The 22664-nt window shown below is 33.3% G+C and overlaps 1 protein-coding gene across 5 annotated transcripts; it reads right to left on the bottom strand.

Annotated features, from left to right (window-relative positions):
- Positions 1-34: 34 nt before the first annotated feature.
- On the bottom strand, positions 35-18591 carry LOC143071583 (uncharacterized). 5 transcript variants are annotated; one of them, XM_076245984.1, is made up of 6 exons: positions 17582-18591; positions 16415-16444; positions 4119-4148; positions 3328-3564; positions 2441-2626; positions 35-410 (listed from the first exon to the last, which is right to left on the bottom strand). In XM_076245984.1, the coding sequence occupies exons 1-6, from the start codon at positions 18420-18422 to the stop codon at positions 178-180; spliced, it is 1557 nt and encodes a 518-aa protein (XP_076102099.1). In that variant the 5' UTR covers positions 18423-18591; the 3' UTR covers positions 35-177. The 5 variants fall into 5 exon arrangements, with proteins under 5 accessions (XP_076102099.1, XP_076102101.1, XP_076102100.1 ...); XM_076245986.1 differs by lacking the exon at positions 4119-4148; XM_076245985.1 differs by lacking the exon at positions 16415-16444.
- Between the last annotated feature and the right edge of the window lie 4073 nt (positions 18592-22664).

The raw sequence follows: 22664 nt of genomic DNA, 5'->3' as shown, positions 1-22664 counted from the left end.
TGCCTTTACTTTTCACATATATTTTAACGGAAAATATTTTAAGCACAAAATTTATTTTTTAAATTTTAAATTCCACAAAATTTAATAACTGGTAACAAAACCTGATTAAGGTAGTAAACACGTCATTTTGCGTATGACAGACTTTCAAGGATATTGATGTTCTTGTAATGTTCTTCTTCATCTCCTTGGAACATAACAAAATTCCCATTTTTCAACAGTTCCTTGATGATCTACATAACACCATGGCTGTCCTTTCCCGTCTGGATCCCTGCAGTAATTTGTTACATGATCATCTGAGTTGATAGGTAAAAGGTGGCGTTTTTGTAGATTCCAAATCATACAGGGTGTTCCACTAACTGAACAGGACACTTTTCCGTTGTATTTAGTGCTATTGAGATACCGATCTTCAACTGGAAAAACGACAGAAATATATAGTGACTTCTTAACCTGAAGTTTTTTTATAAGAAAATGCAAATATTCAACTATGGCAACAGTAGTTCAGGAAAAGTGGAAAGTACTTGATATGACTCTTCTGTTCGTGTCATTTTTAATTTGTTTTTTATTTCCTAACGTTGCTGCGATTTTACGCCTCTGTGCCTTTTAAATGTTAAAATTTGGCCTTCCCGGTGAAGTTAAATCCAGAACAGCACTAGTATAATACTTTTTCATTGAGTTTAACGATGCTCAAAATACGTATATCCCCCGTTGAGAAAATAAGTCTTCTTTTATGCATGCATTACTTCAATTAATACTTGGTTAAACAATCGCGATAGTAAATAAAAATCCGTCCGCATTAAAAAATCTGACAATACTTTTCTAATGTCTATCAAAAGATTTAAGACCACGTATAAATGTACTAGTATCTCGTGTGTTGATCCACGGATGCATCACAATCATTTGTTTACCAATTCGTTATTGTGGACATAAACCATTGTATTTCAGTCGCACTTCATCCTAATCCTAGCCGGCCTGCTAGACGTTTATTTTTTTTCTTGTTTGATTAGATATGAGTTTGTGCAATTACGTCTCATATTTCACGAATATTATATGCGTATTCCTTAAATTTGTACAACTATTATAGCTTGTGTTTATGTGTTTATGTCGGTTTTTTTGTTTTTTGCAATGCTGTTGTAAGTTTTCGTTCGACTTATGATGCTTTTAGGTCTTCCGCCTCTCTTTCGTTCGGAAAACATTCAGTCAGGAATATAACAGTTGTTTTTCAGTCATTCGATTGATTTAGTAGAACTACTGTTAATATAAATACACCAAAAGTAATATAACAATAATACCGAACTCAGAGGATAATTGTTTAGTTGTCAGTTTATTTTCAATCTATGAGTTTGACTGTCCCTTTGGTATCTTTCGTCCCTCTTGCAAAGGAAAGTCAAATGGCAAAATTAAAAGCTCAAAGACATCAAACGAATATGTACCTACGGTCATATTCCTGACTTTGTACAAATATTTTCTTATGTAGAAAATGGTAGATTGAACCTTCTTATTTTAGCAAGCTAAACCGCTCACTTGTATTAAACAAGCACGTGTAAAAGTACTTTAATGTTTTTTTTATTCTAGATCTGTTTGATTTTTTTGTCAAAGATTTAAGATATGTTAATCACTGGTTTTTGTTTATCTAATAAGAATGCATTTTAGAAGTTCGAATACATCAAAGAAATTGTTCCTTTAATTTGTTTCGCTTTCAACGTTAACATTCTTTCTTTGTCCTTCTCCGGTAAGGGTCAAATTGAAGTTGCATGAATACAAATTCAAATGGGGTTGGATTATTCAAATTCATTTATACATCACGGTTGTTTTGGGTTTTCGACAAAATTGAACAAAAATTATTTCTGTACACGAAATAAGTCGTTCACAATCCCGCTTTATAAGTGAACCAAACAAATCATATTGTATTTCTTTAGTCTTAATCTTGGCTTATGCCCTTTAAAAAAATATAGTATATAGTGATTACAGTTTACCATTTCAAATAGTATAACGTTCAAAAATTGAATATACACTATGTCAGTCGGAACGATGAATTTCAATAATCCAACTTCATTTGAATTTTTATTCACACAATCAATTTGGCCCGTACCGGAGATGGGCAAAGAAAGAATGTCAACATCGAAAGCGAAACAAAGGAACCCTTTCTTTCATTTATTCGAATACTAAAAATAATTCTTATTAGGTACAAAACCCCAGTGATAAACATGTTTTAAATATGTCACACATAATCGAATTGGTAGAGTTCAGCGTTTGGATTTGTCTGCTTTTATGTTTCCCTCAGTTTTAGTATGTTACCCGGATTTGTTTTATTCTCAATATTTTTATGAATTTCGAACAGCAGTATACTACTGTTGCCTTTATTTATAGACTTCACCTTTTTTGATTTACGTTTGATTTCGGTATTTTCGTTATAACATTTAGTACTACCATGTGTACGTACCAGAACAAGATGTGTTGAACTTCAGCCATTTGTTACCATTGCTACATGTAGATATCGGACAATGAGGAAATGAAACTCCTGGCTTAAAAGACTGGCATGTGTATGTGGCAGCTACAACTCCAAATGTTATATTATAACTTACTGTTGTTCCAGGTTTGGCTTTTGGCAGCATCGTACAGGCATTACCTAAAAGGAATACATAAGTTTTTGGTGAAAAGAAATTCTTTACTGAGTTAAAGAAAAACACTTCGTACATTCTTTTGTAGGATATATATTGATGGCGTCTAAAAAATTATTTTCCTTGCAGATTTTTTGGATCTGTTATCTTATGATGTCTTAGTTATTTAACTTACTAAATGTTAGTAAAACCCTGTCAGTAAGCGTGTCTTTAGTCAGTGTGGGATTTGTCAGATAATATCATCAAAAGGTTTTAACAATGACTTATATTTTATATATGCATTGTCTGATTGGAAACAGGGATTTTGAAGAACAAAATGTAGGTTTTTCCTAGTGCCCATAAAGATAAATTTAAGATAATACTAATATAGGACTCAACACAGCATAAATTGTTGATATAAAACAAACCCATTGATTTGATCATTTACCGTAACTTTCTTTTCTTTAGAAATTGAAGTATCCGAAACATGTTTATTTAAGGCTTAAATATATAGCTCTGGTCATGGTTGGCTCTATTTGTCAGAATTTTTACCTGAAATGCTCTCCAACTTTATGTTTTGTTTCGCTTTATGCTTTTGTTATGCAAGCCCCCGTGGTTACTTATATGTAGATGAAATACTCGTATAGCGTAACAATTCATTAACTTGTTATATTGAGAACATTTTTAAAAGCAAGCAACAATATGTATCAATAAGCATTTGAATACGAACATTTAAATACGGGACAAAATTCCCAGCGGAAATCAGGGTCCTCTGTATAACACCATGGTGTACCATGTTTGTAATAACTGTTGTCCCTACAATAGTTTGTGGTCTTGTCCGCGTCTCTATCAGGTCTAAATATTGTTACATGAGGAGAATTCTTACTCCAATTCTGACAAGCCCTACCGCTTACTGTATAATTAAGTCTTCCAAAATACTGGGTGCTGGTATTGTGATAGCAATCCCCTGTAAATAAGAGGCATTTTTATTGACATTCAGGAAAATCAAACATTTTTAATTGGTTCACAAATCTGTGGTATAGTCCATACACAACTGTTCCTCTTAAATTGACACTTTTGATCTAGTAAAGGCAACATTTTTCCACCTTTAAACTATAACTTTTCCTACTTCAAACTTTTGTTCTAAAACAAAACCATTTTACCAAAACAACACAAATTCAATTTATTTTGTAAGCATTCAAGCAATATATATTTTATAAAATGTAGGCAATCAAGAAAAACCCCTCCCGGGTTTTCCGTTATTGGTTTGGGTGCGTTTTGATCTACCTTAATGGTCAGTGAAGGATTTAGTGGACCTGGCTCCAAGTTTTCTAATTGTTTTTAAATCTATCTTTCTTCTGAAACTCACCAGCGCTTGTTCGCAATAACTTGAAACGTTTATTGGAAACATTTAGCAAACTAACATTGTATTAATAGTACCATTTTATGTATAAATGCTCTGAATCTGTAGATGTTTTCGACATGTCGAAATACAATATATGTGATAAAACTACTGCTCACCTGTTAAAGTTAACGGCTGTGGGTGAAAACCTGAATTAATGAAAGAAAATAAATAATGGTGAAAGAGTAGATAACTGCATGATAAAAAAAATGTTCAGATATTTTAAACTGCAAATGAAACAAGTTGCAAGTTAAGGAATTTGGGGGATCTAGTGAGATTTTAGGGTACATGAACTATTTACCAATTTACATTAAACGATTGTAACATAATCATACACGTAAAATTAAAGCATACGACGTTTTTCGCGGTAAATATACCTTTCCGCAGGTGAATATGCTTATTTATTTAAATCAAATTCATTTAGAAAAAAACTCACAAAAGTGTAATCAATATGGAATACTATATAATTACTGTCTTTTGATGAGGTAGATATGTGGTTTTATTGACTTTTGAAAAACTGATATTCACAAAGGCCAACGGCCGAACTGAATATCAGTTTTTCAAAAGTCAATTAAACCACACATGTACTGAAACAAAAGACAGTAATTGTATATTATTCGACATTGGTATCATTTTAGTTCGCTTTCTCTTAATGTTTTATTCCATGTTCCGAAAGAAATGTATTTAATGGCAATTATTTACCAAAACCAATTTTACATCAAACTTTTTTTTACCAAAATTATTTACCTAATAAAAGAACGCAACGTCTTGCGAGGTGAATATAAGTTTTCGGCAGGAGAATATGCAATTCATATAAACAAACTACTAAAACATATCAATATGTAACACGTTTTTTAAATATAGTGTTGTTTTTATTTTTTACACGCCATATAAGTGTTTATACGAACCTATATCTGAAGAGTAACAGTTGCTTTTAGATTTTTCCTTTAGAGATAAAACTAAGACTAAACAACCAACAAATACTACAAGGACGACAATAGCTACACCAATAAGCCGAGCCCTTGGACCTACAGCCTGTATGATGTTGCTTTTATTTGTTCTTTCACTAACACATTCTTCCCTCTGCATATCCTGGTGAACATCATTATCTTGACTTGCAGGAACGAAATCTTTGTTTAAACTTTGTACCATACCTTGAACGTGCTTGGTATCATTCTGACGATCTTTAAATCCACTTACATAAGAGTAATCTGGTTCATTATTACCGATACTTTCTACGGATTTTTGTTTTTTGATTCCAGATTCTGAAGCATCTAAGCTATTTTTGTTTCTAGTAGAAATGTGCAGCTGTTCATTATAGTATTTCAGATTTGTTTTACCGATATTTCTATGTTTATGCCCAGATGTTTCTGATATGTTCTCGCAATCTCTAGAACAGTCGACGCCGTTTTCCCTATCTGCACTAATAGCTTTCGTGTTTGTTGTTGAATCCGAATCTGAAACTGTACTGTAGTCATATATATTATGTTCCCCAAGTGTATCATATTGATCTTTTGTGACAATGGATTTCCTTAGTTCTGTATATCCATTATTTTGATCTTGTAGTGTGTCATATCCAGCAATGTTCTGTTCAGACGACATTGTTTTCGCAAGATCTGTATAGCCAGGAACATCTCTAGAACAGTCGACGCCGTTTTCCCTATCTGCACTAATAGCTTTAGTGTTTGTTGTTGAATCTGAAACAGTACTGTAGTCATATATATTATGTTCCCCAAGTGTATCATATTGATCTTTTGTGACAATGGATTTCCTTAGTTCTGTATATTCATTATTTTGATCTAGTAGTGTGTCATATCCAGTAATGTTCTGTTCAGACGACATTGTTCTCGTAAGATCTGTATAGCCAGGAACATCTCGTGTCGCTTCATCATTATATTCGCTTCCCATATGTTTGGCCTGTGTCATCCGTTCGGCAGTATTCTGACCCATTTGTTCTTTAGAATGTTCCAAGTCATCATCAGTTTTCCGTTCATTGGTTCTGTGGGATGCCAGCATTCGTTGTTGATTCTCTACTTTGAACTTTGAACTAATTTTCAGTTCTTCTTCATTCTTGTTTACAAAGTCAAGTCAAGGTAGAAATTTTACATTTTAACTTTTACAGATGGACGGAAACAAAGTTAGGAACAATCAGCGGGAAATAAGCATTTAAAAAGACAGTTTAATCGGATGTAGTGGTAAACAAATAAGGTCTCTAATTAAGACACTGTCGTCAATACATATTGTACATATATATGAGTCACATCAGAAGAGTTGTTTAAGATTAGAGTTGTCTTTAATTATATTTGTTGTTTACGCATCATTAAATTGATGGAAAGAAAAACAAATTTGTATTTTTCTCTATATTTTTTAAGGTATTTTTTATTTCTAGATTGTTGGCTGCTTCAGTTTTCTAATTTTGTGAAATAAAGATTTTTTACGGATTTTACCTATTTTTTTGTTGGATAAACTTGCCAAGTTTATGCATATAATCAAACTAAAATTACGTACCACCTGTATACAGGTTAACGGTAAGTGCCGACCATATGTATATGTATTTAGTTCGTTGCAATATATGACCGTAATTCCCCACAACCCTGTGTATTTTACTATTATAATAATCTTTTTAGATGTAAACATATTTTATCAAAAGAATTGTTATGTACAGCTAAAAAAGGAAGCCATAAAAAGAAATCCAAAACTGATTCATTGACTGGGATTAGGATTGATTGATTGATTGTTGGTTGCTTTACGTCGCATGAGCACAGATATTAAAATTTCAACAGCATGGTTGTAAATTATGTTGATGTAGGCATGTAGACAGTTCTATCCTATTACGGTTAACGAATAAAAATATAGAAAGGCATGTTTTAAATATTTTGCTGGCACTATTAATCATTCTAATTACAACATCATTTCTATCGTTCATTTTAAGTGAATAACGTCACCATGGGAACAATTCATAATCTATGAAAACGTACGACAAAGCGCAGAAGACGTTCGACAGATTTTAAGTATGAATTGACGTTATTATACGTTACAAAACGTGCGTCGGACGTATAAAATTATAAGCCTGGTATTTTAGATAACTATTTACACCACTGAGTCGATGCCACTGTTGGTGGACGTTTCGTCCTCGAGGGTATCACCAGCCTAGTAGTCAGCACTTCGGTGTTGACATGAATATCAATTATATGGTCATTTTTATAAAACTGTTTGCAATAAAATGAATTATACTAAAGATTTTCTTATCCCAGGCATATATTCCCTTGGCCGTATTTTGCACATTTTGGGGGGAATTTTGGGCCCTTAATGCTCTAACATTTTGTACTTGTTTGGCTTTGTAACTTGTTTAATCTGAGCGTCACTAATGAGTCTTCTGACGGTAGACGAAACGCGCGTCTGGTGTATCAAATTATATGCCTGGTACCTTTGATAAATAATTTCAAAACTGTTGGCGATCGATGAACTCATTAGATCGGCATATCAGAGTTGGATGTGAAAAACTTGAAAGAACATGCTGGTGAAATTTCACAATAAATCTCTTTACTTGTGATCAAATCTAGTTTGTTCAAGTCATTACTTGAATATACTTGCTCTCGAATCCTTGTCTCATATAAACAAGGGGGCAAGTTTAACGCTTCATCACTCTTTTCAGATGACAATAAATCCTTTAAATTGCCATTCGATAAAGTATTGATGTACTCTTCTCTATTTTAAAAAGAATTAATCTTGTTTATAAAAAAAATCAGGAGATGTGGTATGATTGCCAATGAGACAATTCTCAACAAGAGGCCAACTAACACAAAGGTAAACAACTATAGGTCACCATGCGGTCTTCAGGTATAATTAAAACTATTTTTTTTATTATTATTATTATTATTATTTTTTTATTATTATTATTATTATTATTATTATTATTATTATTATTATTATTATTATTATTATTATTATTATTATTATTATTATTATTATTATTATTATTTACAGTGATTATATAACGCTTATCTAAATAGACATTTACTCTAAGCGCTTTACGGTGCATAAAAAAACCAATGATACAAGTACATATATATAAATAAACACAATTTAAAAAAAAATATATATCTATATGTCAATGGTTCAATAGAACCAAAATAGAGACCGTAAACAATACAACTCAATATTGAAAATTAAAAATTATTCATCAAATAGAATTAAAAAATAAAAATAAATTCATTTTTTTAAAAAATAAAATCAACAGAAGAGCTTCAATTTCAAGAAAATAGAAATGCAATAAAAAGTAAGTATGATACATTAAAATATATACTTAGATCGAATAAAAGTCTAAGTACTGTCCGATTATTAATCATGTGGAAAAACCTGTCTGAATAGATAAGTTTTAATGTTTTTCTTGAAAGCATTCACAGTTTCCGTGTTTCGCAGTTCTTTCGGTAAGTCATTCCATAAAACGGCGGCAGCTCTATCAAACCGTCTCTCTCCGTATGTGTTTGTTCTTACTGTTGGTTTGATTAGTAGCATATTGTTTTCAGACCGAAGAGTTCTTGTTGCTTGTAAATATTTACTAGTTCTTGAAGGTATACGAGAGCTTTAAACACATAAAGCAACACTTTGTATTTGTAACAAATGTTATTTGCAGCCAATGAAGATGTTTCAAAATTGGATAAGCATATTCCTTTTTCTTTTTCCTTGTGATTAATTTTGCGGCGGTGTTCTGTACACGCTGTAATCGTTGGATTGCATTTGCGGGAAGTTCATATAATAATGCATTTCCGTAGTCCAAGCGAGACGTCACTAAAGAGCAAACAAGTATCTTTGGTGCATTCTCTGTAATGAATGGACGAATTCGACCGATATTTCTGATCTGGTAGAAACAAGATTTCGAGGTCGCACTAATCTGTTGGTCCATCGCCAATGTTTTGTCAAAATAAACACCAAGGTTCTTGACGCGTGCTGAATCACTAACGATGTTTTGGCCAAAAAGTAAGGTGACAGTCTGCAAACTCTTTTACTCGGTGTTTCGTAGGGAAATGTATCAGCTCGGTTTTATCTTCGTTCAATTTAAGCTTATTTGAACACATCCAAGAGCTTATGTCTGCCATACAGGTTTCAAGTCGAGTAGATATGTTATTCCAATTGTCAAGCGGTTTAATTACGATATATACCTGAGTATCATCTGCATAGCAGTGGTAACACGTATTACGACGTTTACAAATTTAACCTATGGGTTTCGAGAAAATGCAGTAGAGTTTCGGTCAGAGGATAGATCCCTGTGGAACACCATACTTCAGATGAATATCGTCCGACTAAACAGAGCCGATTGCGATACGCTGAGTTTCATCAGTAAGGTATGATAACAACCAAATTAGCGCGGCTCCAGATATTCCGAACGAGTATTCAAGTCGCTGTCGTAAAATGGATTGTCGAGGACGTCAAATGCTGCCGAAAGGTCTACCATTAATAAAACTACACAAAAGTAATTATCAAGTGCAACAGTTATGTCGTGATGAACTCGCAGCAATGCCGTCTCGGTGGAATGGTTAGCACGGTAAGCTGATTGAACACTATCAAAAAGATCGTTCGACTGAAGATGGTTTTCTAATAGAGATTCTACAACCTTTTCGGAAAACTTTGATACATACGGAAGCCATAAGAGGACACACAAAAAATTAGAAAATATTTTTTTAATTCGAGATCATGACAAACATTACCGTTTTACCGAGATCTCGATAAAAATTATATCGTTATCTAGATAAAAAGAACTTGTTATATCGTTAACTCGATTTATTATATCGAGATCTCAGATAATCATATCGTTATTTCGATTTATTAGATCGAGTTCTCGGATTATTTAATCGTTATCTCGGTTTAATATATCAAAATCTCGATAAAAACATATCGTTATCTCGATAAAACGAAACTGCATTTCTGAATTCTTCATTTTGATGTTATCTAACAAATATTCAAATTGATATCAGAATAAAAAATTCAAAGCACTCTTTAAATTTTTATCTTAATTCATTCATTCATTTAGTTTCTGAGAATAAACTATCTTTAGCTCACCTGGCCCAAAGGGCCAAGTGAGCTTTTCCCATCACTTTGCGTCCGGCGTCCGTCGTCCGTCGTCGTTATCTTTTACAAAAATCTTCTCCTCTGAAACTACTGGGCCAAATTAAACCAAACTTGGCCACAATCATTATTCGGGTATGTAGTTTAAAAAATGTGTCCGGTGACCCGGCTTACCAACCAAACTGGCCGCCATGGCTGAAAATAGAACATAGGGGTAAAATGCAGTTTTTGGCTTATAACTCAAAAATCAAAGCATTTAGAGCAAATCTGACAGGGTAAAATTGTTAATCAGGTCAAGATCTATCTGCCCTGAAATTTTCAGATGAATCGGACAACCCGTTGTTGGGTTGCTGCCCCTAAAATGGTAATTTTAAGGAAACTTTACTGTTTTTGGTTATTATCTTGAATATCATTATAGATAGAGATAAACTGTAAACAGCAATAATGTTCAGCAAAGTAAGATCTACAAATTAGTCAACATGACCGAAATGGTCAATTGACCCCTTTAGGAGTTATTGCCCTTTATAGTCAATTTTTAACCATTTTTCGTAAATCTTAGTAATCTTTTACAAAAATCTTCTCCTCTGAAACTACTAGGCCAAATGAAACCAAACTTTGCCACAATCATCAATGGGGTATCTAGTTTAAAAAATGTGTGGCGTGACCCGGCCAACCAACCAAGATGGCCGCCACAGCTAAAAATAGAACATAGGGGTAAAATTCAGTTTTTGGCTTATAACTCAAAAATCAAAGCATTTAGAGCAAATCTGACAGGGTAAAATTGTTAATCAGGTCAAGATCTATCTGCCCTGAAATTTTCAGATGAATCGGACAACCCGTTGTTGGGTTGCTGCCCCTAAAATGGTAATTTTAAGGAAACTTTACTGTTTTTGGTTATTATCTTGAATATCATTATAGATAGAGATAAACTGTAAACAGCAATAATGTTCAGCAAAGTAAGATCTACAAATTAGTCAACATGACCGAAATGGTCAATTGACCCCTTTAGGAGTTATTGCCCTTTATAGTCAATTTTTAACCATTTTTCGTAAATCTTAGTAATCTTTTACAAAAATCTTCTCCTCTGAAACTGCTAGGCCAAATGAAACCAAACTTTGCCACAATCATCAATGGGGTATCTAGTTTAAAAAATGTGTGGCGTGACCCGGCCAACCAACCAAGATGGCCGCCACAGCTAAAAATAGAACATAGGGGTAAAATTCAGTTTTTGGCTTATAACTCAAAAACCAAAGCATTTAGAGCAAATCTGACAGGAAGTAAAATTGATTATCAGGTTAAGATCTATCTGCCCTAAAACTTTCAGATGAATCGGACAATCTGTTGTTGGGTTGCTGCCCCTGAATTGGTAATTTTAAGGAAATTTTGCTGTTTTTGGTTATTATCTTGAATATTGTTATAGATATAGATAAACTGTAAACAGCAATAATGTTCAGCAAAGTAAGATTTACAAATAAGTCTACATGACTGAAATGGTCAGTTGACCCCTTTAGGAGTTATTGCCCTTTATGGTCAATTTTTAACCATTTTTCGTAAATCTTAGTAATCTTTTACAAAAATCTTCTCCTCTGAAACTACTGGGCCAAATTAAACCAAATTTAACCATAATCATCATTGGGATATCTAGTTTAAAAAACGTGTGGCGTGACCCGGCCAACCAACCAAGATGGCCGCCACGGCTAAAAATAGAACATAGGGGTAAAATTCAGTTTTTGGTTTATAACTCAAAAACCAAAGCATTTAAAGTAAATCTGACGTGCAGTAAAATTGTTTATCAGGTCAAGATCTATCTGCCCTGAAATTTTCAGATGAATCGGACAACCCGTTGTTGGGTTGCTGCCCCTGAATTGGTAATTTTAAGGAAATTTTGCTGTTTTTGGTTATTATCTTGAATATTATTATAGATAGAGATAAACTGTAAACAGGAATAATGTTCAGCAAAGTAAGATTTACATATAAGTCAACATGACCGAAATGGTCAGTTGACCCCTTTAGGAGTTATTGCCCTTTATAGTCAATTTTTAACCATTTTTCGTAAATCTTAGTTATCTTTTACAAAAATCTTCTCCTCTGAAACTACTGGGCCAAGTTCATTATAGATAGAGATAATTGTAAGCAGCAAGAATGTTCAGTAAAGTAAGATGTACAAACACATCACCATCACCAAAACACAATTTTGTCATGAATCCATCTGCGTCCTTTGTTTAATATTCACATAGACCAAGGTGAGCGACACAGGCTCTTTAGAGCCTCTAGTTAACAGATATTCCTTGGTTCAATGTATGGACGACCTGAATGCCAAAACATATATATCAATATTGAAATACTCAACGTTATCTTTTTTTTCTATATTTTTAGATATAACATGTTCATTGTGCCGCAATGACTATTAGAGGGGTTACGGAGGACCTAAATGCAAAAATACGCATGAAAATTATGAAAATAGCCAATTTTGAATAATGGAATGGATATTTGGAATAATGGAATGGACTGATGCGACCCTTCAGTCCCTAATTACAGATATACATTATACCTCATTCGAAAGCCTATTAATAGATAAACAAAAGGTATATAGTCAATATGTCCCGCAACGCATATTAGAGGAGTACCGAAGGACTAAAAACAGAAATATGGGTGAACCTTATGTAATAGCTTATTTTGAATAATGGAATGAACTTCTGCGACCCGTCAGTCCCTAATTAAGGAATACTTTATACACCATTTGAAAGCTTATTAAAAGAGGAACAAAATGTTTATCAATAATATGTGCCGCAATGACCATTAGAGGGGTTGGAGGACCTAAACGCCAAAATACGCGTGAAAATTAAGAAATAGCCAATTTTAAATAATGGAATGGACTGCTGCGACCCTTTAATTTAAACTTATTTGCATACAAAATTGACTTTAGTGACACAAAATTGACCTTTGAGACAAAAATGAATTTTGTGACACAAAATCGACTTTTGTGACAAAATGAATTTGTGTTAAATTTTCACATCTGTTTAACAAAACTCAATTTTGTCTACACAAAATGAACACAAAATTGAACTTTGTCATGACAAAAATGAATTTTGTCTACAAAAATGAATTTGTCTTTACAAAATTCAATTTTGTGTCAAAAAAATGAATTTTGTGTCACAATAGTCAATTTTGTCACCACAAATAAAGGCAACAGTAGTATACCGCTGTTCAGAACTCATAAATCCATGGACTAAAAACAAAATCGGGGTAACAAACTAAAACTAAGGGAAACGCATTAAATATAAGAGGAGAACAACGACACAACATTAAAATGTAACACACACACACACACACATACACAGAGAAACAGACTAAGCATTAGACAAAATCCTATGAGAATAACACATATAACATCAAAACCAAATACATGAATTTGGGATAGAAAAGTACCATGACACGTCTTATAGTAATGTGAATTTATACTCATCAAATAACAAACGACACAACAGTAACACAACGTAACGAACTATAATATAACAATGGCCATATTCCTGACTTTTTACAGGACATTTTTAAAGGAAACAAGAGGCTCTCAAGAGCCTGAATCGCTCACCTTAATTCTTTTGGTTAAATCTCTCATCAATGATTATTTTGGCTTTTCAATTTATTTAAATGTTTTTAGGATCGTCCTATTTTCTTCAAAAGCCAAAAAAAATAATCATTTTCTCCTCTGTTCTATTTTAGCCATAGGAGCTATGTTTCTTGACATACAAGGAAATAAAATATAAAATTTATACTAGATACTCTGAAACTCATTTAGCCTAAGTTTGGCTGAAATTGATACAGCAGTTTCAAAGGAGAAGATTTTTTAAAGTAAGTCAACATGATGAACAAATTGTGAAAAATCTTTAAAGGGCAATAACTCCTTAAGTGGTCAATTGACAATTTTGGTCAATTTGACTTAATTGAAGATCTTACTTTGCTGAACATTATTGCTGTTTACAGTTTATTTCTATTTATAATTATATTCAAGATAATAACCAAAAACAGCAAAATTTCCTTAAAATTATCAATTCAGGGGCACCAACCCAACAACAGGTTGTCTGATTCATCTGAAAATTTCAGGGCAGATAGATCTTGACCTGATAAACAATATTATCCATGTCAGATTTGCTCTAAATGCTTTGGTTTTTGAGTTATAAGCCAAAAACTGCATTTGACCCCTATGTTCTATTTTTAGCAATGGCGACCATGTTTGTTGATAGATCACAACTTCGGATACAATTTACAAACTAGATACCCTAAGGAACATTCAGTTAAAGTTTGGAAGTATTTGGCCCAGTAGTTTCAGAGGAGAAGATTTTTGTAAAAGATTACTAAGATTTACGAAAAAATGGTTAAAAATTGACTATAAAGGGCAATAACTCCTAAAGGGGTCAACTGACCATTTCCGTCATGTTGACTTATTTGTAAATCTTACTTTGCTGAACATTATTCCTGTTTACAGTTTATCTCTATCTATAATAATATTCAAGATAATAACCAAAAACAGCAAAATTTCCTTAAAATTACCAATTCAGGGGCAGCAACCCAACAACAGGTTGTCTGATTCATCTGAAAATTTCAGGGCAGATAGATCTTGACCTGATAAACAATATTATCCATGTCAGATTTGCTCTAAATGCTTTGGTTTTTGAGTTATAAGCCAAAAACTGCATTTGACCCCTATGTTCTATTTTTAGCAATGGCGACCATGTTTGTTGATAGATCACAACTTCGGATACAATTTACAAACTAGATACCCTAAGGAACATTCAGTTAAAGTTTGGAAGTATTTGGCCCAGTAGTTTCAGAGGAGAAGATTTTTGTAAAAGATTACTAAGATTTACGAAAAATGGTTAAAAATTGACTATAAAGGGCAATAACTCCTAAAGGGGTCAACTGACCATTTCCGTCACGTTGACTTATATGTAAATCTTACTTTGCTGAACATTATTCCTGTTTACAGTTTATCTCTATCTATAATAATATTCAAGATAATAACCAAAAACAGCAAAATTTCCTTAAAATTACCAATTCAGGGGCAGCAACCCAACAACGGGTTGTCTGATTCATCTGAAAATTTCAGGGCAGATAGATCTTGACCTGATAAACAATATTACCCCGATGTCAGATTTGCTCTAAATGCTTTGGTTTTTGAGTTATAAGCCAAAAACTGCATTTGACCCCTATGTTCTATTTTTAGCAATGGCGACCATGTTTGTTGATAGATCAAAACTTCGGATACAATTTATAAATAAGTTACCCTAAGGAACATTCAGTTAAAGTTTGAAAGTATTTGGCCCAGTAGTTTCAGAGGAGAAGATTCTTGAAATAGTTTACGACGACAGACGACAGACGACGGACGACGACGGACGCCAAGTGATGGCATAAGCTCACTTGTCCCTTCGGGACAGGTGAGCTAAAAATGGTGGGTTGAACCTGGTTTTGGGCCATGCCAAACCTCCCTCTTTTATGGCCATGTGAAATATAACATTAAAATGACAACACAACATTACTAGACTACAATATAAATAAATAGGAGAACACAATTGACAAAGAAACACACGAATAATAGCTAACAAAAGGCAACAAGATTAAAATTTTTGATACGCCAGAAGTGCATTTTGTCCATACAAGACTTACTAGTGACGCCCAGATACAAAAGTTTGAAAGCCGAAAAAAGTACAAAGTTGAACAGCATTGAGGACAAAAAGTTCAAAAAAATTGTGCCAAAAAACGGCCAGGGTTTTCTGGAGAGAACATCATTATTATTTAAATAAACACGAAATTGAATTTTGTCTTAAAAAATTAATTTTCTCTTTACAAAATTCATTTTGTGTTTATTTTTGTGTAGACAAAATTGACTTTTGTGACACAAAATTGACTTTTGTAACAAAAATGACTTTTGTGACAAAAATGACTTTTGTGACAAAAATGACTTTTGTGGCACAAAATTGACTTTTGTGGCACAAAATTTACTTTTATGTTAAATTTTCACTTCTGTTTAACAAAACTCAATTTTGTCTACACAAAAATAAATCCAAAATTGAATTTTGTGACAAAATCTAAGTTTTGTATGCAAATTAGTTCACGGAATCCGAACTAAACTAATATGCATACACAACTGACTTTTGTTTTCTAATTGTTTTTAAATCTATCTTTCTTCTGAAACTCACCAGCGTTTGTTCACAATAATTTGAAACGTTTATCGAAAATGTTTTGCAAACTAACATTGTGTTAATAGTGCCATTTTATGTATAAATGCTCTGAATCTGTAGATGTTTTCGACATGTCGAAATGCAATATATGTGATAAAACTACTGCTCACCTGTTAATGTTAACAGCTGTGGGTGAAAGCCTGAATAAATGAAAGAAAATAAATAATTGTGAAAGAGTAGATGGCTGATAAAAATAATTGTTTAGATATTTTAAACTACAAATGAAACAAAATGCAACTTAAGGAATTTGGGAGATCTAGTGAGATTTTAGGGTACATGAACTATTTACCAATTTACATCAAACGATTTTAACATAATCGTACACGTAAAATTATAGCATACGACGTTTTGCGCGGTGAATATACCTTTCCGCAGGTGAATATGCTTATTTATTTAAATCCAATTCATTTAGAAAAAACTCACAAAAGTGTAATCAATATGGAATACTATATAATAAGTTTCATTCAGTGAGGTTAAAATTAGGTGAGGTGAAGATGTATTGACTTTTGAAAAACAAATATTCACTGAGACCTGCAGTCGAAGTGAACATCAGTTTTTTTCAAAGTCAATTAAATCACATATATACCCAAACAGAAGTCGACCAGTTATCGTTTTATTCCAATTTCCAAAAGTAAACAAAGTATTTGAAGCGAAATATTTACCAAAATCAATTGTATATCAAACATTTTATCATAACGTTATAATCATATATAAGCGCGTGACGTTCAGCGCGGTGAATAGCACTTTTCTCTATGTGAATACGCTTGTTGATTCAAAATCTAATGCATAAAGAGAAAGCACACTAAAATGATACCAATGTCGAATAATATACAATTACTGTCTTTTGATGAGGTAGATATGTGATTTTATTGGCTTTTGAAAAACTGATATTCACAAAGGCCAACGGCCGAACTGAATATCAATTTTTCAAAAGTAAATTAAACCACACAGTCATGTACTGAAACAAATCACAGTAATTGTATATATTCGACATTGGTATGATTTTAGTATGCTTTCTCTTAATGTTTTATTCCATGTTCGGGAGAGATATATTTAATGGCAATTATTTACCAAAACCAATTGTACATCAAACTTTTTTTACCAAAATTATTTACCTAATAAAAAAACGCAACGTTTTGCGCGGTGAATATAAGTTTTCGGCAGGAGAATATGCAATTCATATTAAAAAAAACTACTAAAATTTATCAATAAGGAACACGTGTTTTAAATATAGTGTTGTTTTTATTTTTTACACGCCGTATAAGTATTATACGAACCTTTATCTGAAGAGTTACAGTTGTTTTTTGATTTTCCTTTTAGAGATAAAACTAAGACTAAACAACCAACAAATACTGCAAGAACGACAATAGCTACACCAATAAGCCGAGCCCTTGAACTTACAGCCTGTATGCTGTTGCTTTTATTTGTTCTTTCACTAACACATTCTTCCCTCTGCATATCCTGGTGAACATCATTATCTGGACATGCAGGAACGAAATCTTTGTTTAAACTTTGTACCATACCTTGAACATGCTTGGTATCATTCTGACGATCTTTAAATCCACTTACATAAGAGTAATCTGGTTCATCATTACCGATACTTTCTACGGATTTTTGTTTTCTGATTCCAGATGCTGAAGACTCTAAGCTATGTTTTTGTCCAGTAGAAATGTGCAGCTGTTCATTATAGTATTTCAGATGTGTTTTACCGATATTTCTATATTTATGCCCAGATGTTTCTGATATGTTCTCACGATCTCTAGAACAGTCGACGCCGTCTTCCCTATCTGCACTAATAGCTTTAGTGTTTGTTGTTGAATCTGAAACAGTACTGTAGTCATATATATTATGTTCCCCAAGTGTATCATATTGATCTTTTGTGACAATGGATTTCCTTAGTTCTGTATATCCATTATTTTGATCTTGTAGTGTGTCATGTCCAGCAATGTTCTGTTCAGACGACCTTGTTCTCACAAGATCTGTATAGCCAGGAACATCTCGTGTCGCTTCATCATTATATTCGCTTCCCATGTGTTTGGCCTGTGTCATCCGTTCGGCAGTATTCTGACCCATTTGTTCTCTAGAATGTTCCAAGTCATTGTCAGTTTTCCGTTCCATTAGTTCTGTGGGATGTCAGCATTCGCTGTTGATTCTCTACTTTGAACTTTGAACTAATTTTCAGTTTTGCTTCATTCTTGTTTACAAAACAGACACAGTCAAGGTAGAAATTTTACATTTTAACTTTTACAGATGGACGGAAACAAAGTTAGGAACAATCAGCGGGAAATGAGCATTTAAAAAGACAGTTTAATCGGATGTAGTGATAAATAAATAAGGTCTCTAATTAAGAAACTGTCGTCAATACATGTTATACATATGTATGAGTCACATCAGAAGAAGAAAGTGTTGTTTAAAATGAGAGTTGCTTTTAATTATATTTGTTGTTTACGCATCATTAAATTGATGGAAAGAAAAACAAATTTGTATTTTTTTCGATATTTTTTAAGGTTTTTTTCATTTTTAGATTGTTGGCTGCTTCAGTTTTCTAATTTTGTGAAAAAAAGATTTTTAACGGATTTTACCTATTTTGTGTTGGATAAACTTGCCAAATCTATGCATACAATCAAACTAAAATTACGTACCACCTGTATACAGGGTAACGTTAAGTGCCGACCATATGTATATGTATTTAGTTCGTTGCAATATATGACCGTAATTCCCCACAACCCTGTGTATTTTACTATTAAAACAATCTTTTTAGATGTAAACATATTTTATCAAAAGAATTGTTATGTATAGCTACAAAAGGAAAGACATAAAAAGAAATCTAAAAATGATTTGTTGACTGGGAAACAAGAGAAGTGGTCTGGTGTAAACTCGTCTCACTGAATAATCTGATTGTGTAGTCTCCATCCTTTAAGTAGAAAAAAACTTTAATTTTCATCTGAAACCATTTATTATAGTTTAGAGTGGCTTATACTTTCGATGATAAGTTTTAAACCGCATGGTTGTAAATTATGTTGATGTAGGTATGTAGACAGTTCCCTCATATTGCGGGTAACAAATAAAAATATAGGGAAAAGCATGTTTTATATATTTTGCTGGCACTACCAATCATTCTAATTGCAACATCATTTTTATCGTCAATAACGTCACCATGGGAACAATTCATAATCTATGAGCTATGAAAACGTACGCCAAAGCGCAGAAGACGTTTGACAGATTTTAAGTATGAATTGACGTTATTTTGTGTCAGTTTTTCATTTTTTAGCCATGGCGTTGTCAGTTTGTTTTAGATTTATGAGTTTGACTGTCCCTTTGGTATCTTTCGTCCCTCTTTCATAAGAATGGAATTAATTTTTAGCTCGGACGGCATTGATTGGTGATATGATGGTCGCACATACCTGTTTACTGGATGTTCTACTAACAAGTCGTTGGAAAACTTGATTTGCAACCACCAAATCACCTATTGATACCGTCGGATCTTAAAATACAATGCAGTTATCTCCTGAATGATTTAGTGCATTCAAAAATGCAGTGTAACGTAAATTTATAAGCCTGGTACCTTAGATAACTATTTACACCACTGGGTCGATGCCACTGTTGGTGGACGTTTCGTACCCGAGGGTATCACCAGCCTAGTAGTCAGCACTTCAGTGTTGACATGAATATCAATTACACGGTCATTTTTATAAAACTGTTTGCAATACAATGAACTATACTAAAAATTTTCTTATCCTAGGCATATATATATACGAGTCACATCAGAAGAAGAAAGTGTTGTTTAAAATGAGAGTTGCCATTAATTATATTTGTTGTTTACGCATCATTAAATTGATGGAAAGAAAAACAAATTTGTATTTTTTCGATATTTTTTAAGTTTTTTTTTATTTCTAGATTGTTGGCTGCTTCAGTTTTCTAATTTTGTGAAAATTTTTTTTTTACGGGTTTACAAAACATGCGTCTGGCGTATAAAATTATAAGCCTGGTACCTTAGATAACTATTTACACCACTGGGTCGATGCCACTGTTGGTGGACGTTTCGTACCCGAGGGTATCACCAGCCTAGTAGTCAGAACTTCGGTGTTGACATGGATATCAATTACATGGTCATTTTTATAAAACTGTTTGCAATACAATGAATAATACTAAAGATTTTCTTATCCCAGGCATATATTACCTTGGCCGTATTTTGCACTTTTTTGTGGGAATTATGAGCTCTCAATGCTCTAACATTTTCTACTTGTTTGGCTTTGTACTTTTTTTAATCTGAGCGTCACTAATGAGTCTTCTGACGGTAGACGAAACGCGAGTCAGGTGTATCAAATTATTTGCCTGGTACCTTTGATAACTAATTTCAAAACTGTTGGCGATCGATGAACTCATTAGATCGGCATATCAGAGTTGGATGTGAAATACCTAGAACGAACATTTATGCTGGTGAAATTTCACAATAAATCTCTTTACTTGTGATCAAATCTAGTTTGTTCAACTCATTACTTGAAGATACTGGCTCTCGAATCCTTGTCTCATGTAAACAAGGGGTTAAGTTTAACGTTTCATCACTCGTTTTAGATGGCAATGAATCCTTTGAATTGCCATTTGAATAGATAGGTTTTAATGTTTTTCTTGAAAGCATTCACAGTTTCCGTGTTTCACAGTTCTTTCGGTAAGTCATTCCATAAAACGGCGGCAGCTCTATCAAACCGTCTTTCTCCGTATGTGTTTGTTGTTACTGTTGGTTTTACTAGTAGCATATTGTTTTCAGACCGAAGAGTTCTTGTTGGCTTGTAAATGTTAACCAGTTCTTGAAGTTATACGGATGCTTCTTGTTTCATAGCTTTAAACACATTAAGCAACACTTTGTATTTGCAACGAATGTTATTGGCAGCAAATGAAGATGTTTTAAAATTGGAGTAACATGTTCGTTTTTCTTTTTCCTTGTGATTAATTTTGCGGCGGTGTTCTGTACACGCTGTAATTATTGGATTGCATTTGCGGGAAGTTCATATAATATTGCATTTCCGTAGTCCAAGCGAGACGTCACTAAAGAGCAAACAAGTGTCTTTGCTGCATTCTCTGTAAAGAATGGACGAATTCGACCGATATTTCTGAGCTGATATAAACAAGATTTCGAGGTCGCACTAATCTGCTGGTCCATCGCCAATGTTTTGTCAAAATAAACACCAAGGTTCTTGACGCGTGCTGAATCACTAACGATGTTTTGCCAAACGTTAGGTGACAGTCTGCGAATTCTTTTACTCGGTGTTTCGGAGAGAAAATTATCAGCTCGGTTTTATCTTCGTTCAATTTAAGCTTATTTGAACACACCCAAGAGCTTATGTCCGGCATTCAGGTTTCAAGTCGAGCAGATATATTATTCCAATTGTCAAGCGGTTTAATTACGAGATACACCTGAGTATCATCCGCATAGCAGCGGTAACATGTATTATGACGTTTACAAATTTCACCTATGGGTTTCTAGAAAATGCAGTAGAGTTTCGGTCCGAGGGCAGATACCTGTGAATCACCATACTTCCAATGAATATCGTCCGACTGAACAGAGCCGATTGCGATACGCTGAGTTCTATCAGTAAGGTATGATAACAACCAATTTAGCGCGGCTCCAGATATTCCGAACGAGTATTCAAGTCGCTGTCGTAAAATGGATGGTCGAGGACGTCAAATGCTGCCAAAAGGTCTAACATTAATAAAACTACACAAAAATTATTATGAAGTGCAACAATTATGTCGTGATGAACTCGCAATGCCGTCTCGGTGGAATGGTAAGCACGGTAAGCCGATTGACCACTATCAAACAGATCATTCGACTGAAGATGGTTTTCTAATCGACATTCTACAACCTTTTCGAGGACCTTCGATATATACGGAAGCCGTAAGGGGACACACAAAAAATTAGAAAATATTTTTTTAATTCGAGATTACGACAAAACATTACCTTTTTACCGAGATCTCGATAAAAAATATATCGTTATCTCGATAAAACGAAATTGTTATATTGTTTTCTCGATTTCTTTTATCGAGATCTCGGATTGTTATATCGTTATCTCGATTTATTATATCGATAAAACGAAACTGTTTTATGGAGATCTCAGATTATCATATCGATCGTTATCTCGATTAATTAGATCGAGATCTCGGATTATTAAGTCATTATCTCGGTTAAATATATCGAGATCTCGATAAAATATATTATTATCTCGATAAAACGAAACAGTATTTCTGAATTCTTCAATTTGATGTTATCTAACAAATATTCAAATTAATATCAGAAAAAAACATTCAAAGAACTCTTTAAATTTTTAACTTTAATTCATTCATTTATTTAGTTTCGGATAA

The sequence above is a fragment of the Mytilus galloprovincialis genome, chromosome 4, assembly GCF_965363235.1.
Source record: "Mytilus galloprovincialis chromosome 4, xbMytGall1.hap1.1, whole genome shotgun sequence".
Lineage (NCBI taxonomy): Eukaryota > Metazoa > Mollusca > Bivalvia > Mytilida > Mytilidae > Mytilus > Mytilus galloprovincialis.
Note: the sequence above shows the minus strand (reverse complement) of the source record. Positions and strands in the feature narration are given on the sequence as shown.